This window comes from Sinocyclocheilus grahami, unplaced genomic scaffold (genome assembly GCF_001515645.1).
Source record: "Sinocyclocheilus grahami isolate Dianchi unplaced genomic scaffold, SAMN03320097.WGS_v1.1 scaffold428.1, whole genome shotgun sequence".
Lineage (NCBI taxonomy): Eukaryota > Metazoa > Chordata > Actinopteri > Cypriniformes > Cyprinidae > Sinocyclocheilus > Sinocyclocheilus grahami.
In genome coordinates, this window is record NW_015505607.1 from 499,274 (window position 1) to 519,270 (window position 19,997).

Sequence of the window (19,997 nt, forward strand, 5' to 3'; positions counted from 1 at the left end):
TGGCACCGTATCGCCATATGCATTGGCAGTAGCAAGTTCCCGTACTTGCTTGCAGCAGCAGCAATAATCTACAACTACAGCAATAACCAACAGCAGCAGCAATTCAGCAGCAGTGTAGCAGATCTGTTCCGCCAAGACCAAATGCATTAACATTGTCATATCCATCACCATGCTAAGTTGTCATGATTGAAATACATTTTTTTTATAAATATAATAAAGAATATAATAAAAACATTTTTAGAAATAATTTAAAACTTATTTTAAAAATATATTACGTGTATGTGTACCATACCTTACACTTAAAAGATATGTTATTTTAAATGTTTTTTTTTCTTTGCTCATATCAAGGAAAGAAGGCAAAACTCTGACCGGTGCAATGTCCCAAAAAATTATAATAAAATAAAAAATAGGTGCAGGATGCCCCAGAATGTGTTCATGGTTGTGACATCATAACAATGATTTCAGAATGAAAACATTTATTTGAAAAATAAATTTTTACAGTGTAGGGAGGAAACTTTGTAAAACATTGCAGAATTTTATGTCTGAGTGAAGACATTACCGTTATCCATGTCTCCTTTAAAATAATCATCCCTTTTGCGCACTAAATCCCAAATTCTCATGTTGATAGCATGGTGTTCAGTCAGTCTTATCTGGTTTCCCTGCACTCTCTCACGATGACTCCCACATAGGCCCAGGGCAAGGTCCTGCTCACGAAACGCTTCAGTTTTTTTTTCTTTGCTCATATCAAGGAAAGAAGGCAAAACTCTGACCGGTGCAATGTCCCAAAAAATTATAATAAAATAAAAAATAGGTGCAGGATGCCCCAGAATGTGTTCATGGTTGTGACATCATAACAATGATTTCAGAATGAAAACATTTATTTGAAAAATAAATTTTTACAGTGTAGGGAGGAAACTTTGTAAAACATTGCAGAATTTTATGTCTGAGTGAAGACATTACCGTTATCCATGTCTCCTTTAAAATAATCATCCCTTTTGCGCACTAAATCCCAAATTCTCATGTTGATAGCATGGTGTTCAGTCAGTCTTATCTGGTTTCCCTGCACTCTCTCACGATGACTCCCACATAGGCCCAGGGCAAGGTCCTGCTCACGAAACGCTTCAGCAGAACTGGACTTTTTGTTTAGTCTTTGGCAGGACAAAATTTGGCAGGATTCTTTGCTCTAAATAGACATAGTACAGATGGTTTAACATATACACACATAACTGACATATTTACCCAAGGACAGTGATGTTAATAGTGGCCACACACTACGCAGCTTATTTAAAGCGTGATAATTATCTCTGTCCTGCCAATGAATCAGGACAAACAATAGGCCACCCACGTCAATGGCGACACTGCTGTTCACTCTTATTTCAAAGTGCCTGGTCCCCTAAAAGTTTTTATTTGTCAGAACATAAAAACTTTTTTTATTAATCTTAATGTATGCCGTCTAAGAGAGAGCTTAGTAAATATTTTTAGGAACACACCTGTTTCTACTATATATCCAACAATGTGAATTTTATATTAGGCAATTAACTTTGTTTCTGTAATTACGACTAAATCTCTCAAACTGACTTTATATGTCGCAGTGTGATTGGATCTTGGAATTGCGACTATTACTCAAGATACTATATAGTTTTGGGTTTTTAATTTAGTTTGTTTTTATTTGAATTTCAAATTATTTGTTAGTTTTTTTTCATAGTCACTGATTTGATTTTGACAAGCGTGCCATTTTTGGTCCAGGTGTCCCAGTGGATATGTGACTGGTTGGAGAGATCTTGGTCCAATGGTGAGCCATTCAAATTTGCCTTTCCACACTGGTTAAACCACCATCCTGTGTTGTTTTGGTTCACACTGCAGCTCTCAACAGTTTTATCAACAAAATTGCAGAATGGAGAACAACCGTCATTGTCAACGTCAGAGGTACTGAAAGGGACCATGTCTTGATTCTGCTCTTGGTCATACCCTCGAAAAGCATCACCTGCAGAAAGAGAAATCTATTGACATATTTAATACAGATTGTCAGTAGGTTTCTATACTGTGCAACTCCTAAATTAAAGGGATAGTTAACCAAAAATGAAAATTCCGTCATTAATTACTCGCCCTCAAGTTGTTCCAATCCCCTAAGACGCATGCGTGTTGTGTTGACATGAGAGATACAACCCATAGCAGAAGCGGTGCACTGCTTGCAAGCAAAAGAAGAGGAGCACTACTCTAATATTTGTAATCATGTCTGAAAATTTCAAAATTGAGAAGGACTTGCATTCTTTTTGCTCAGCCTTACTTATTCAAACCAGAATATACAGACGCTTCCGGTACGTAATTAATGACAGAATTTTCAATATTGGGTGAACTATCCCTTCAATCATCAGCAGGCCCAGATGGAATACGTGGACATTATTTGCATTTTCCATGCTAATTTTGAAGGAATAATTAGTGTTATGGGAATATTTGCTATTGGCTGACCTGCACTACCAGCATATCTGCCAAGGTGTATTGCAAAGAATTTTGTTTCGTCTTCAAGCCAGAAATTGTCATATGAAGCATAGGCGGTGGTGTCATCTTGTGAGACCAGAGACACGTGCAGCTGGAAACGTGTGTTTCTCTGATTCAAAATATTGAAGATCTTTCTCAAACCCAACCAGTGTTCACCTTCAGAGACATAGATAAAGTCGATACCTGTTTATTCATATTGAAGACATTATCTGATTTAGAAGTTAAAGGGATATTTCACCCAAAAATTTTAATTTTGCCATTTACCCTTCATATTATTCCAAACCTGTATGAGTTGCTTTTCTCTATTGAGCACAGAGGAATATATTTTGAAGAATGTTGGTAACCAAACAGTTGCTGGTGGCCACTGACTTTTGTATTTCTTTTCCACACTATGGAAGTCACTAGCAACTGTTTGGTTTCCAACATTCTTCAAAATATCTTCTTTTGTGTTCAATAGAAGAAAAACTCATTCAAGTTTGGAACAACAAGAGGGTGAGTAAATGACAGAATTTTCATTTTTCAGTGAACTATCCCATTAACTGATTTATTGTACCCGGTAAGTGTCCAAATCCATCCAAGTACTGTGACCACATTCGTTTGAAGTCGGTGAGACCATCCGTCCGTCTCTGTATTACGGTCCATCTGCCCTCCATGTAATCCATCTCACAGAACACCTGTTAGATTCCAGTTTAAGATGCTCAATTCATCATGTGTAAACTATGTTTGATTTGCTTTTAGATTAAAATAACTGTGGTTGGAAATTTTTAAACAAAACTAAAAGAAGGTACTTTCCTCAAAGGAAACATCTGTGTTTTCTGGCTGAATTATATAAATTCCACTAGGGATTTTTGGAGACACGGCACCTAGTGTCTCTTGGATGTCACTACAGTCTTTCCCTGTGGAATGAAAGGGAATTCACTGAGGATGTATAGATGATAAATAGTTTGACAGCATTAATCATGTCACCGTGGGACTTCTCTGCACATCTGAACTGAGTGCGTTTACTTTGGCCATGAGCTCGATTATCTAGAAAAAGAATTCAAAGCAATATGTTTCAGAATGCAGAAGAGGATATGCGGTTTGGAAATTTTGACATTTTAAAATACCTGACTTGAGAGAAATTCCAAAGCTTTCTGCTGTTCATCAATGAGATCACTGATCAACTTCCTAGTGTTTCTTGTATATGACACTATGGTATGCTGGAGGTTACCTAAGACACACAACCCGCATTAAACTCTGTTAAAACTGCAGTGGGTTTAAAAGAGTGACAGAGTAAATGTAAAATATGTGCAAATTATTGAAGAATATCACACTGCAAGCAAAAAAAAGAAAGAAATTAAACCCCTACTGCACAAGGAATGTTTCTCATCACGCATTAGCTTTGCAGTCATTTCACATGGCATAGTGCACATGTCTTTGCCTGCGTCTCTGTGATAATGCTCTTTTTGGCCTTGGAGAGAGACATCCTCAGACTCCCTAGTCAATATAGCAGGATCATTGCGATGAGTACTGCAGGTATTCTGTTAAGAAAAACAAAATATACCACACGTTATTACATATTCACAAGTTGCATCATACAACAAAATATTAATTTGCAGTATAATTTGTAAAATACGATTAAAAATGAAAAAAAAAAAAAGATTTATTGCATTAACATGAAATTGAATTATATATTTATCTTAAACAAGCGGCCTTTACCAGTTGTAATATAAACATGTTGTCTTAAAGTATTTTTTTGTAATAAGAATTAAATAAATGCATTCTAGCAAATATTGCAAGAATCTAAATAAACATTTTTAAAGATTTATTAAAATATTAACAGTAATTACAGATGACTGAAAGAAGATGTTTACAGCACTCACCACAGTTGATGATGCAAGAAGATGCAAAAATAAAGTGATCCAGATCATTTTGGTGTATGCAGCGGTCCCACATGTCAAAGTGTAAGGATGAGCACCTTCCAATGAGATGGCAGTTTTCTCCACTGTTTTCTGGCTGGACTGCCTCTTTGCTTCAGGGAAAATAATAGTTTTTTGTTTTGACCTCAACAAAAAGTGTTCAGACCAATCCCGTTTCATTCTAAAGTGTTGTTACTTTATTGCACTTCGAAAACATCCTGTATTAGCTATGAAAACCAGATGCTGAAATGTGACACTTCTTTCGATTGAGGTGGGAATCAGCAGGACCCAGAGCAGCATACGTAAATGCATTCCTTCCAGAAACACAGTGAGAAACTGGACATGACAGACTGAAAACCCTCAGTTATATTACCTTAAAAACACTTTGATTGGTAAATACAAACCCGATTCCAAAAAAGTTGGGACACTGTACAAATTGAGTAAAAACAGAATGCAATGTGGAAGTCTCAAATTTCAATATTTTATTCAGAATACAACAGATGACATATCAAATGTTTAAACTGAGAAAATGTATCATTTTAAGGGAAAAATAAGTTGATTTTAAATTTCATGGCATCAACACATCTCAAAAAAGTTGGGACAAGGCCATGTTTACCACTGTGTGGCATCCCCTCTTCTTTTTATAACAGTCTGCAAACGTCTGGGGACTGAGGAGACAAGTTGCTCAAGTTTAGGAATAGGAATGTTGTCCCATTCTTGTCTAATACAGGCTTCTAGTTGCTCAACTGTCTTAGGTCTTCTTTATCGCATCTTCCTCTTTATGATGCGCCAAATGTTTTCTATGGGTGAAAGATATGGACTGCAGGCTGGCCATTTCAGTACCCAGATCCTTCTTCTACGCAGCCATGATGTTGTAATTGATGCAGTATGTGGTCCTTTATAATAGGCCATGTGTTGCTTCTTCAAAGCTAATTCATGCTGTGATTCCTGGCAGAAGCCAAATAGCTAAGCCAAAGTAATGAGTTTGATTTCAAATGATTTATATGATACACTGATACAAAAGCATATGCCAAATGCATGAATGTATGTGTAAATCTTACTTTACTCTTGGCATCTATGCAGAACTTCTTGGTCATAGTCACAAGAGTTTCATGCACTGTCCTTCAGTGCCCTTCAAGTAACACATCGGTTTTAGAACCATTTTAATATACAATCAATTATCAAAATTAAAACACAAAGAACATAATATTTTCAGGAAACTATTATCTTATATACACACACACACACACACAGTGTTTACCACAAACACATTTATCATTATTTTGATTTCAAATCCAAACATTGTCACTGAAATTGCTTTTTCAGCATTGCAATTCTTTTTTTCTTTTTTTTACACAGTACAGTAATACAATCTTTCAAAGACATGCTTAAACAATAAACATAAGCAACACATTATTCAATGCTTTTTACTTTTGCATTTACTTTAGATTTATATATTAAGTTGCTCAAGCAAACTTGTGGCAACACATTTAAACTACTTTTCTTACATTATCATAAACTTACCATTGACAAAATAGTCAGCTCTACTGCCTTTTCTTTTGCATTTAAATCTTTATTAAATGCAGTCCTGCGGTTCATAAAGAACTTTGTTTTTCAACCTCCACAAGTGCCATCTATTATTGCCTTGTTTATCTAAAAGTGCTCTTTCCCTTTAAACCTAGCCAAAAAGCCGTATGTGTTGACTGTGAAACACAGTAGACTTTAATAAAATGCATTTATGGTGTAATTACTACATGTTCGTGTCAATCCATGTTCCTATTTACTGCAAAAATGTGCTGTTACTTTAATTCAGCAAAAATAGACAAGGATGGTGCGGAAACCATCACTGCACTGCTGCAGACGCACCGCTCCTGAACGCACTGTCGGACCGCAACCGTGTGCAGTGTGCGCGCTTTATTAATCCGTTAACATGAGCGTAGAAAAAATACGCACTGCAAACAGTAATGTGAACCTGGCGTTATGTGTGTGCGCTTCGAGTGTGTATGTGCACACGGTCTCCAGGAGAGCGCGCGAGCGCTGAATGGTTAAACACTGGCAAGAATTAAAAAGTAATGCAATTTATAAACTTTAGTGACGATGTGACACTGCCTCGATTGTGCAAGTGACAATTCCTCCTGTGTCAACTGTGCGGCTCGCTTATAGACAGAGGCGATGTGTGGTGATTTGAAGCCATTTGCGTATTTTGAGAGAGCGCGTGTGCGGTCATTCACTCTCGCTGTTTGTGAAATTACGTCTCACACAATGTTTTCAAATTACTTTAAAAGTTATCTAATGAAGAAATATGAAGGCAGAGTACCTCACCTTCAGCATTATAATGATTTTTTTCCGGACAGAGACTGAGACGCCGCTGCATGTCGTGCCAAACCTCTCATGGCAGCGTCATCAGATCGGGTTTTTTAGATCGGCCTTTTTAGAGACCGCCGATCAAACATCCCAACGTGATTATCGGCCGATAACGATCGGTAGCCGATCAGTCAGGACACCCCTAATATAAAGACAAGTAAACAGTAAAAAATGAACAAATTAACATGATCATGGTTATCAATATTATCATGGTATAGTTAAAATGTGTATTTAAAATGTTCAAAAAGTACTCATACACAATGAAATCATCAAACCAACAAACAACAAATAAAATTTGCAGCGCTATGCACTTTTTGTTTGCATAAACTAAAATATTAATATTAAAAATGATGGCTCGATTTTAAACAAACAAAAAAATCTTGGTTGGGAGACTTACAACATGTCATCTACTAACATGTACTATATGTTCAATTAAAGATTTGACCAAATAAAAAGTTTTATGAAATGATAAACCTCACATTTCAGTCTTTATCTAATTTTTAAGAAAAGGATCAAAAGCATAAATTATAGGCATTTCAGCTGCTCCATAAACAATTCTACATAGGCTACCTCATCCAAAGTGTTGAGATTTTTAGAATACATATGAGCTTGTTTTCAATCTACCAGTTAAGATTTACAACAAAAATTCAATCCGATTTTCGCATTGGTGTGAACAAAAAAAAGGAAAGAAAATTTAATGAAAATGTAAATCCACTGTCTGAAAACACTGCTTTATTAGGCTTTCTCCAATAGTAAGTAATACAGACCCTCTCATCCAGTGGCGTGCACGGGAGGTGGGGGAGGGGGCCTCGGGGGCCTTTAATTGCCGACGCTAAAGTGACCTTTTGGTCTGATCTAGGTACCCCTGGACCACGATTGTGCCCTTGTAACGCCACTACTTGCCTGCCCCTCCAGAGGTCTGTGCACGTCACTGCTCTCATCTCCCAATAATAAGACAATCTCTGCTTTTGGTGCCATTGCAGAAGGAAACAGTGCTCGACTAGGCCTACCAAATCAGGCCCTGATTAGACAGAACACGTTTTTTGCTGTGAGAAGCGCCTTTTTAAAATAGTTCTCTATTGGCAGGGAGCGTTTTGCGCACTATTTTTTGCGCCCCGGGCCCCTCGCGTTTTTGTAGGAGTGCTCGGAGTGCCTGGAAAAATCAACTCTGGCGGGCCTTCCATTGTGGTGACTGAAATTTATAGTTGCTTGGAACTTCCGGAAACTGCAATGGAGGAGAAACTTGTGGTGGCTGTTGCGAGGTTTCCAGGAGTTAAGTTTCTGCTAATATGACAGTTTACTTAACAGCAAACGAAATATTTTAGAGCACTTGCGCTATAATCCTTGATTAGACTGACAGGACAGCCGATTCAGTGGTTGCCTAGCAACATAAAATTCAGTGCACTGTTCTTTTCTAACAAAAAAAAAAAGTCAACCAAAAAAACAAAGCCTGAAAAATATGTTCTGTCTGATCGGGGCCTTAGTTGTCTTTCGTGATTTGAGGAGGAAGTGTCGTGGTTTGGGGGATGTTTTCTGCAGCAGGACTTGGGCCTCTTCTACAGCGACATGGCAGAGTGAATGCAAATGTTTATCAGAACCTCCTTCAGCAACATGCATTTCCTTTCCTGCAAGCATCTGCAAATCAGCCCACAATTTTCATGCAAGACAATGCTCCATCTCGCACTGCAAAATGGGTAAAGCAGTTCCTTGAAGCTAAGTATAATGAAATAATGAAATGGCCGGTCCTGATCTAAAACCATCTGAAAATCTCTGGAAAATCCTTGGAGACAAAAGTTATGGCTAAGAAACCTCAAAGCAAGGGCCTCTACACTTCCTACTAATTTCTGACAATACTAATTTCTGACAACTGTGACCCTCCAAAATGTTAGCTGTAATCTTCTTTCATGCTACAGTGGTTACTCTTCTCTAATTTTAAAATCACTGTTTTCCACAAAATAAAGGTTTTTGTAGAAATGCCTTGGATATTTTGTCAAACGTTGTCAAAAATGTTAGAATAGTGGTATACCTACAGCTAATATTCCTTCAAATTGAGCGATAATGAAGAACAAGATTTCAGAAAAAAAATCAAGTAGCCTATTTATAGATGGTCCTCTAATTTTGATCTCCACTGTGTGTGTTTGTGTGCGTGTGTGCAGCTGTAAAAACGGTGCCTATAACTGTAAAAATCAGTATGTGTATGTTATACATATTGTAGTATCAGAAGTATACATTTATTACACCACCTCCTAATGAAGGCGGGAGGAGCCTCGACAAATCATAATTCTGTATTACAAAAAAAAAATCCAACTCAAAATGTATTTAAGCATCACAATTTTGTTATAGCGTGGACCATCAGAGATTAAAACACCAGTTAAAACATCTGTGTGTCAATAATAAAATCCATAAAAGTAGGAATGCACTCTCCTTTAGATTGCAAGAGGGGTATAGGGCCTGCTCTCATGCACCACCTGTAAGGCCAGAAGGAGAAAACAAGAAAACGCACAGCATGCACCTCAAACACAACAACAAAAACCTTTATTTAACACTACAGTGCCAACCATCTGATACACACAACACAGCCCATGCCACACCACCTACACCAGAGGAGACCAAGTGTCGATGCGGCCAGGTGTCCTGACATTTCATCCTACCCGTCAGATTATCCTACCAGGGCTTACTGCACATGCGCACATCAATATTGTGTCATTTTGTCACCCTGAACACATTACTGTACCTGCATTATTCTATGGGTAGGTTTAGGTTAGGTGTAGACATTAATAAAGCAAGTCCTGTACATAACCAAAAAGCACACTGTGGGCTACAAACAAAAAGAGGGCAATACCACACAGATATAATAAAACAACAAACAATATTTAATATAGTGCAATGAAATCAAAAAAATCACACACAAACTTAAATACACAAGAACTGGTCTGCCCTTTAGCAGAAGTACACTGCAGTAAACCACAATTACCAAATCTCTGCGCTCCCAAAACCAAACTCCGAATACAGAGGGAATATGGTTATGGAGCGCTCATACACATCCATATGCCCATAGGAGGTTGCGCAAAGGTAAATATTTGTCTGCCCCACTTCCCTCACCGGGGGGTGAACAAAGGCCTCGTGTAGCGAATCGACGCATTTTTGTAAGAAAAATATCCGTATTCAAAACGTAATAACCACTTTAATCTAGCTTGCGCCAACAGTCCTACACGGAAGCAGCTCCGGGCGGATGACGTATGAGGTCAGCTTTGCGCATACGCCGCTCAGAAGTGATGCACGCGGAAGCGGAGGGGAGAGATCAAAACAAAACACCGGTCACTTATTAGGAGTACAAAACGAGGATTTGTAAAGAAGAATGTCAGAAGATTTCGACATGAGCCAAGAGGAGACTGGTTTTCCTTTGCTAAAGTAAGGAAACTTTGCTTCCTTTGCTCCCGTTAACAAACGTTGGTTTTCATGAGACTCATCGGCGCATGCGCAACGCTGTAATCCGCCCGGAACTGCTTCCATGTAGGACTGTTGATGCAAGCTACATTAAAGTGATTATTACATTTGAATATGGATTTTTTTTCTTACAAAAATGCATTGATACAAGAGGCCTTTGTTCACCCCCGGAGCCGTGCGAGACTTTTTTTTATGGATGGGCGCTTTATTTAACTTCTTTTGGACTGATGCAAGCAACACCCGCTGAGTGGCATTAAACAGTGTTACATCCCCTGGTGGCATAGAGGTACGAGGAAGACGTACATAATCAAATGTAAACACAACCCTATAATTTTGGTCTCTGGGGAGTACTGGGGGAGAATGACACAAGGACAACCGACATAATAAGTGGTTCGCTTCATTTACAAAAGGAAATATAATTTACACAAATGAAAACACACCAACCAAAACCCTTATTTACAGCTGTATACAAAGAAACGAAAAATAAAGCTAATTTGGAAAGCCTCAGAGAATAAGAAAATGAGCAGTGCTAAACAAATGAAAATAACAAAAGCAGAACATTCACTAATTAATTCTCCACCCTCTAAACTAACTGAAAACAAAACCAGAAAATAAAGAAATCTTCAGCATTCAACACGCCATACCTAAAGCTTCACCAACTAACAAAACAAAACTTACACGAGGTTGCACACGCTCCTTTCCCTAGTGTGTCTAACAGAAGTCATTCTACGTGTTTGCACAATGTAAGTCCCGTGACATACTTCCCTTTCCTTTATCTCCGGGCTGGTGAAGTTTATGTCAGACAAGACGTTCTCTGTGTTGAACACAACAAGCAAGCAAGCAAGGAAGCAAGGAAGGAAGCAAGGAAGGAAGCAAGCGACCCACCACTAAAAAAAACTGCATCAAACAAACTGGCACAGCCAAAAAACACTCCAAGCTCCTCCTCCTCAGTTCTCCACAGCATCTTTTATCTTGAACCAGTTGATGATTGGATGTTTCACGAGATGATGATAATCATGATGGACATGTTACCCGACCAATCACAGCACCTAGAAACAGAGCAACAGCAGAGAGCGGGAAAACAGGAAGAAACCAATAACAAGGGGAGAAATACAGCAACCAGTAACAAAAGGGGAGGGAACAACAATCCGAGCACGTAACAAACAGCTTGAAAGATCAAAGACAAATTTTAATATAACTCAGACTGGATTAGACTGAAAGAAGAAAGTCATATACACCTAGGATGTATATAACAAAAATTTTCATTTTTGGGTGAACTAAACCTTTAAAGGGGTCATATGATGCTGCTAAAAAGAACATTATTTTGTGTATTTGGTGTAATGAAATGTGTTTATACGGTTTAAAGTAAAAAAAAACACATTTTCCACTTACTGTACATTATTGTTTCTCCTCTATGCCCCTCCTTTTTGAAACGCGTCGATTTTTACAAAGCTCATCGGTCTGAAAAAGCCAGGTGTGCTGTGATTGGCCAGCTATCCAGTGCGTTGTGATTGGCCGAATACCTCAAGCATGAGACGGAAAGGTTACCTCCCTTACCATACTGTGATGCCCTGTCCGGCCAGAGCGACGAGATAAAAACATTAAAACCCATTATAAACGAGGCATTTGTTGCATCCAGTGGGGACATAATTACGGATTTTAATGACTTATACTGTCTTTTTACATGTTGCGTTGCATCATGCCGCGTAAACATAAAACCATGTCTGCATTTGTGATCGGAGAAATTACAAGCAGCAAGCGCTACCCTACACTGCTCAAAACTCGCGTTTGAATCATCAGTGGCAAATCCTTTAAATGAAAACGTACTTACAGTCTGTGAGTCAGAACAGCTGGCATTGTAGTCTACTCTTCCTGGATCAGGAAACAGTCCTCCATAAAATTCACTGCACACATCTGAATATTTGGGTTGAACTGTTCTGGAACAGTGTTGTAACCACTTAACCACTGATTTCTAGTCGTGTCCTCTTTTGGAAGACCAAACAAAGTAGTTTCGCTTTCACAACGAAACACACGGCGGGCTAGAGCGAGCGGCGGCGGGCGGGCTTGAGTGAGCGGCAGCCGGCTGGCTTGAGAACGGCGCGACCGGCGGATTCGACCAAGGAGCGGCCGGCAGGCTTGCATCTACCACATGTGACGACCCCGGGCTGGAGTCCGCTTCGTCCACAGCGCGAAGTTGATGTATTTCCTCAGCGACCAGCACGGATCAGCTCTAGGCATGACGAAGCGGATATCGTCCTCTTTTGGAAGGTCAAACAAAGTAGTTTCGCTTTCACAATGAAACACAGCGTCTCCACGACATGGCGGCGGCAACAATACTACAGCGAGAATCAAAGTTAAACCTTCCTTCTTTCCGAGAACATTTGAGAACGATCCATTTTAGGTAGGCGTGGTTGACTCTTAATTTTTATAAAGAATATCTCTTTGGATTTGAGACTTTAGTCTTTGCAACTTTACAGATCTTCTTTATGCACCATGAGCTTGTCACACTCCAAAGAGAAAGGTAAAATTCAAATCGCATCATATGACCCCTTTAAACAACATGAGAAGCACTGATTTTTAGGGCGTTAAGTCGTGCACTAAGGTTTTTGGCGCTTCGAGCTACCAAGCATTAGTTTGCCCGACTAATTACTATTTCTTTCAGCTCTGCTGCTGCACTGAAACAAATAAGTGGAAGAGCTCACATGTTTCAGAGTATTTCTTATAGCAAGCTATAACAGTGAGTAGGTGGTTTTTCCCCTCTCTCTCTAACGTTACCTGCTGCGCTGTACTAATGCAGACACGTTCATTTGATATTGCGCTTATTATGCTTCCAACTCTTGTTTGTGTACTGTTTTTAGGCGCAGACTCTGAGGAGTCCTGCAGCAGATGTTTGTTGTGCACTATGATTTGGCGCTTCGTGCTACCAAGCATTAGTTTCCCGACTACTTTCCTCAGCTCCGCTGCTGTGTCGAGCTGAAACAAGTGGAAGAGCTCACATGTTTCAGAGTATTCTTATAGCAAGCTATAACAGTGAGCTGGCGGTTTTTCCCCTCTCTCTCTAACGTTACCGACTGTGCTGCACTGATGCTGACACGTCCATTTGATTTGGCGCTTATGCTTCCAACTCTTGTTCGTGTACTGTTTTTAGACGCAGAGTCTGAGGAGTCCTGCAGCAGATATTGTGTCGTGCGCCATGGTCTTGGTGCCTCATGCTTCCGAGCGTTGGTCTGCCCGAGTAATATAATATTTCTTTCAGCTCTGCTGCTGCGTTGAGCTGAAACATTAAGTGGCAAGCTGTCTTAACACTAATGCTATAATGGCTCAGGTTGTAGAGTTGAGCAGACGGGTTTTCCCATCTCTCTCTCTCTACTTCTGTACTGCACTAATGCAGGCACGTGCATTTGAATTGGTGCTTACGCTTCCAGCTCTTATTTCGTGTACTGCTTTTAGGGCGCAGACTCTAGGAGTACTGCAGCGGATGTTTGTCATGCAATATGGTCTTTGCTGCCTCATGCTACCAAGCATTAGTCTGCCTGACTGTTAATTTTTTTTTCAGCTCCACTGATGCTTTGAGCTGGAACAAACCAGTGGGCAAGCTCACATATCTAGAGTAAATTCCTATGGCAAGCTGTTTTACACCTAATGCCATAATGACTCTGTCTCTACTCCTGCTCTGCATTAATTAAGGCACGTACATTGATTTGGCGCTTATGCTTCCAACTCTTGTTCATGTGACTGTTTTTAAGCACGGACTCCACAGCTGACATTTGCCGTGCACTATGGTTTTTGGCGCTTCATGCTACTAAACACTAGTCTGCCCGGCTAATAATTATTATTCTTTCAGCTCCACTGCTGTTTTGAGCTGGAACAAATAGTGGACTCTGTGCTATGAGCTGGCTCTGTGGAGTTTTGCAACACACATTTGTCGTGCAACAAGGTTTTTGGCACTTCAGGCTACCAACACTGTTTGCATAACTAATCATTATTCTTCTCATCCCAACTGAGATGCACTGAGCTGAGTTAATGTGTAAGGGTATCTCTTATTGCTAGCTATTAATGTTCACCATGGTCAGCCTACTTCATGTGATTGATGCAGCGCTTGTTTTGTTTCGGACTGATTTTGACCGTTCTCCGCGCCTTAGCTTTGGAGATCGAGAGGATAGCCCTAAAGTTGTTGGTGCAGGGTCTATGTTGACATCCAAGTCCCCACTCTGTGGTTGGTGCTGGTCTGCCTGATTTTAGTATCCGTTCCTGTTTCAGAGGTTTTTCCCGCAAATCTCTGGTGTCTCTGGGCCTCATGAGAGAGAATCAGGCTGTCGTATGGTTACACCATCCAGCTTCTATGGTTGATTGGATTTGCATCACCTAACCTTGTGCTTGGAGTAAGCAATTTCAAGATGCTGACAAAGAAGTTCATCCTGTCTCTATCTGAACCGGAGATTGGTTTGTGACCATCGATCTAAGGATGCGTACTTCTGCATCCAGATCGTCAAGAGACACAGGAAGGTCCTCAGGTTTGCTTTTGGAATAAAGCTTGCCAATACTGTATTCTTCCATTGAACTGGCCTTGAACGCAAGGTGAATGGATGCGTCTCTGGCCCTGTCTTAGTTTTGAGTTACTTTGACGACTGGCTGATATTAGCTCAATCACACAAACTGTTTGGAGCAGCGTTTCTGGCACTCCAACGGTTCTTAACCAATTGAGTGGTTGTCACATTAGGTCAAGGACTGACAACATGGCTGTGGTCTCATACGTGGATTGTCAGAGAGGATTACGCTCTCACCCCCTGTGCAGGTTGGTGAGATGCGTTCTTCTTTGGGACGCAGACCAGGTTCCTGTCAATCAGAGCAGTTCATGTCCCGGGTCACTCGGGAGTGGACTTACTCTTGAGACAGAGTTTGGAGCCTGGAGAATGGAGATTGCACCCTCAGGTGGTGAGGCTCATATGGCAGAGGTTTGGCCGAGCGGAAGTGGATTTGTTTGCTTAGAGCATGCGCTTTGCCCGCTCTGGTTTCCTTGTCTCCTCAATCGCCTCTGGGTGTGGACACTCTAGCCCAAGAATGACCCAGGACCACTTTTATGCCTTCCTGTCGACCCGTTTGCTCCCAAACGATTCTGTTCAATGTAAGGTTGTTCAGATTGAACGTCTGTTGTTGGTGGTGCCGTTTTGGCCCACTCGTACGTGGTTCTCAGAATTGGTCAGTCTCACTCAAACGGTTCTTACCCAATTGAGTGGTTGTCACATTAGGTGAAGGACTGACAACACAGCTGTGGTCTCGTACATGGATTGTCAGAGAGGATTACGCTCTTGCCCCCTGTGCAGGTTGGTGAGACCTGTTCTTCTTTGGATGCAGACCAGGTTCCTGTCGATCAGAGCAGTTCATGTCCCGGGTCACCTGAACTCAGGAGTGGACTTACTCTTGAGACAGAGTTTGGAGGTTGGAGAATGGAGATTGCACCCTCAGGTGGTGAGTCTCATATGGCAGAGGTTCGGCTGAGCGGAAGTGGTTTTGTTTGCTTAGAGCATGCGCATTGCCCGTTTTGGTTTCCTTGTCTCCTCCGTCACCTGTTTGCTCCCAAACGATTCTGTTCAGAGTAAGGTTGGTCAGAGGGAACTTCTGTTGTTGGTAGTGCCGTTTTGGCCCACTCGTACGTGGTTCTCAGAATTGGTCAGTCTGTTAGCCGGACCAGGTTCCTGTCGATCAGAGCAGTTCATGTCCCAGGTCACCTGAACTCAAGAGTGGACTTACTCTTGAGACAGAGTTTGGAGCCTGGAGAATGGAGATTGCACCCTCAGGTGGTGAGTCTCATATGGCAGAGGTTCGGCCAAGCGGAAGTGGATTTGTTTGCTTAGAGCATGCGCATTGCCCATTCTATGGTTTCCTTGTCTCCTCCATCGCCTCTGGGTGTGGACGCTCTAGCCCAAGAATGGCCCAGGACCAGTCTTATGCCTTCCCGTTGACCCGTTTGCTCCCAAACGATTCTGTTCAGAGTAAGGTTGGTCAGAGGGAACGTCTGTTGTTGGTGGTGCCGTTTTGACCCACTCGTACGTGGTTCTCAGAATTGGTCAGTCTGTTAGCCGATCCCCTTGGGAGATTCCCCTCAGACACGACCTGCTGACTCAAGCTCGGGGCATGATTTGGACATCCCCATCAGGATTTTTGGAACTAATGGGTGTGACCCCTGAGCAGAGTTGTAGTTTGTTCCGGTTTCTTGGCAGAGATTACCGACACTATTCTTAATTCTAGGGCTCCCTCCAGGCGACGCTGTATGCCCTTAAGTGGACACAATCTGGACCCAGTCCATTACCCTGTAGGGTCCTGCCACAGGTTTATGTGGCTACCATATCTGCTGAGCATTACCCATAGAGGTGTTTCAGCGGGATGTCACCCTCTGGTTTCCCGTTTCATGCAGGGACGAGACAGCTTAGGCATTTCTGCCCAGCACAGATTCCTTTTTGAGACTTATTTTTCAGTTGGAAGTAGGGGTTGACCGATATGTGTTTTTCAAGGCCGATACCGATTATTACAGATCAAGTAGACCGGTAACCGATATTTTGAACCGATATATATGTCTGGTGTAAAAATTTAAATGAATGTCAATATCAGGAATAACAAGGGCTCTGACAAAAACTGCCTTCCCTGGTGTTGGTTGAGTGTAGTACTCCCACAGTAAAATCTTTATTTTAAAGAGTTAAACTCTTTATTTTTTGGCAAACAAAGGGTTTACCATTAAAATTAAAACATGGAAGAAATAGCGTATTGTGTGATTATTCTTTTAAACAAAAGTTGTAATAATTGTTGTAGTAGTCAGAGGTTAAAGCAAAAAAAAAATATTTTGACTGAATTTTTCCTCGGCCAAATTCCATTCCTCAGCCATACCTGTCATACACCCAGTTTAAGAGATTAAGGAGCACCTTCTGATCAATAATAAAAAATTCTGATCAAAAATTAGCCTTCCTAATATGAGGTGAAGTGATTTACAGTGGCATGAGTGCAATTAAATTCATAAATTAATGTGGAGATTAATGTTTTAAATAAAATTTTGAATACAGAAATATTAAATGATTTAAATAACTTAAATTATACCTAAAAATTAAACTGAAACCGCCAGCAGGTGGCGGTAAATCCCGGATTTTATCACTGAATCATTCATTCAATTGATTCGTTTGAACGGCTGATTCATTCAGGAATGAAGCAAGTGACTGTCTTTATGAATGGGTAATCATGAATTACTGACTCACTAGATTCGTATTTCTTTTCCCCTAATTTTTTCCCAATAGACGGAAATCCGTCATAGTGTAAGGATGGTTTTCCTACGGTGGTTCAGGCTGTAGGATTGCCGAATGACTAAAGAAACGTTATCAGCACGATGGTATAAAACTGTACATTTCTAGTCTATTACCACCCACTGCCACTAATGAAGATACTTTTACTCCAATGAAACTGTCAATTGCTCATGAAGTGAGGAGTCAGAGCAGTTCTGGAGATGTTGTTCATGTATTTATGTCCTCATGTAGTGAGACGACAGAAGCTGAAATCACCGTGAGCGTCACACTTTGTGTAGAAAACAAAACCGCTCGTCTGTGCCATTTACATACACATAGACACGCAGAACATGCTGGATTCATATTTAAATAGTATTTTTGCGGCTTAATATTTAGATAGTTCATATTGCGACTCTATTTAAGTGTACTGACCTACTGTTTATTAATTCATCCAAACTTTGACAAATTCCGTGACATTCCGCATCATACAGTAAATTCCGTTTATGTGACTGGATTCCGCGATTCCGTCCGCGTTTTCCGCATCGCGGAAATCATAGATAATATTGAGGTGTTTTGCAACTTCAGTGTAACGTTAGTGGATTGGGATCTATTGCAACTTAAGCAACGTCTGCTGCTGCCTTACCTTTGAGAGACAACTGATGCATGATCACTGAAGCAGCTCCAGTTAGCAAGCGCTTTTGGAGTGAGAGTGAATTCCGCACTGATTGGTCGGACTCATGACTCCCAACAAATCAGATGAGCGGTGGGCAGAGACTGCTTTAGGCCACAGAGTGGTGAGTTCAGACAGGCTGCATCAGAGCCAAATAGCGCGTTTCAAAATTAAGTTATTTTATCGGCGAATCGGTTTTGAAAATGACCGATACCGATCATCATAAAAATACTTAATATCGGCGCCGATAATCGGCCTGGTCGACCCCTAGTTGGAAGGCCTGGCAGGCCATCCATTTGAGCCATTTAAGTCTGTCAGATAACTTTGAAACCTTAAGCAGTTTTTTGGTAATCCTGTCCTCTCTTAGAGGACTGAGGATCTGCAGGCTCTGTCAGCTCCTCTTGTATGGACTTTGCCCCGAGGCTGGTTAAGACTTACTGTTTCCAAGGCCTAGTTAATCCTAAGGCTGCTTCGACTCCGTTTCGCTTTCAGCAAGTGGTTGGAGGCTGTCTCCCCTGCTATGCGGGGTCAGATAGTGACTATATCTCTAGCCTATGAGGCGCGTGGTGTGACTTCGCCTCTAGAGGTGCGTGCTCATTCTACGAGAGCAATGGCTTCTTCTCAGGCTTGAGCAGACTTTTTCCTCGGCCTTCCAGCTATCTTAGGTACGTCAGGCGTGATGGTATAGCGTTCCCATAGCGAACGTCATCGCAGCATTGAACCTATGAGAGGGAACATCTCAGTTACGTTTGTAACCTTGGTTCCCCGAATAGGGAACGAAATGCTGCGATGCTGGCCGTTCCGTACCTTCGATAGCGCTTCCTTCGTAATAGTGTAAAATCTGATGAAATATATATATATGAGCATACGTGACGTATGCTCGGGCGGTGCTAAGCACTATTGGCCAATAAATTGGCGTGATGGTATAAGGGCTTCAGACATTCGTCACACCGGCGGTGTTCCCATAGCGATGACGTCATCGCAGCATCTCATTCCCTATTCAGGGAACCAAGGTGACATAAGGGCCTTTTGCACCGCAGGAACCTTTTCATAGTACCAGAACTAATTGTGGAACTACCCACTTTTTGGCGCTTTCGCACCGCCGGAACTGGGAGCGATTTTAGTACCGGACTGCCTTTTTCGAGAACCAAATTATCTCCTACTCCGGAGCAGGGTCTAATCAGCACAACTGGTACTAATCGTGATGCAAGTAGACACTGATTGGCCAAACGCATACGAAAACGCTCTCACCCGCCATGATTTAAAATGCCGTGTAAACATACTGTAAACATTGTGTCAACTTATTTCGCAAGTATGGAGAACAGCGATAGATGGACGGACGCTGAAGTGCAGGCACTTGTAGCAAATGTAGCACTGCCAGTTGTCGTTGGAGATTCTTAGTCCTCCTTTCCGTTCTTTCAATTGCTTTACGTCGACTTTCCATGTCCATTATTGTGAAACCCGCGAGACACAACAAAAACACAGCTCCGATCACAGCGTCCTCCATCCTCCTGTTGTTAACGTTGTTTTTCTTTGTTTTCATTGTTGGAACGTCGCTGTCGACCGGTTCCTAGTACACACTGTCGGTGCGAATGAAACCCTTTAAATGGTACTGGGAAATAGTTCGCGCAAAATCGTCCCAGTACTTTAGTACTGTCCATTTAGTTCTGGAACTAAAGCGGTGCGAAAGGCCCTATACATAACCGAGATAATTTCCTACACTATGCTACAAAAAATGCTAACCCCTAAACCTATCCCACACCTGACCCTAACCTTAACCAGTGAAATTGACTGCACGGCGGGATTGGCGCTGAATAGCTGGTAAAGAAAGTTGCAGTTCAGGAGATAAAC

The 19,997-nt window shown here is 41.2% G+C and overlaps 1 protein-coding gene across 1 annotated transcript; it reads right to left on the reverse strand.

The window, feature by feature from the left end:
* Positions 1-1,703: 1,703 nt before the first annotated feature.
* On the reverse strand, positions 1,704-6,741 carry angptl5 (angiopoietin-like 5; the record flags this gene model as incomplete). The annotated part of the gene is given in 9 exon segments (XM_071582286.1): positions 1,704-1,984; positions 2,470-2,655; positions 3,053-3,173; positions 3,292-3,525; positions 3,606-3,709; positions 3,848-4,019; positions 4,362-4,711; positions 5,459-5,529; positions 6,720-6,741. Coding segments are annotated over 7 exon segments (1,314 nt in total), but the record flags the coding sequence as incomplete, so codon positions are not given.
* Positions 6,742-19,997: the final 13,256 nt, after the last annotated feature.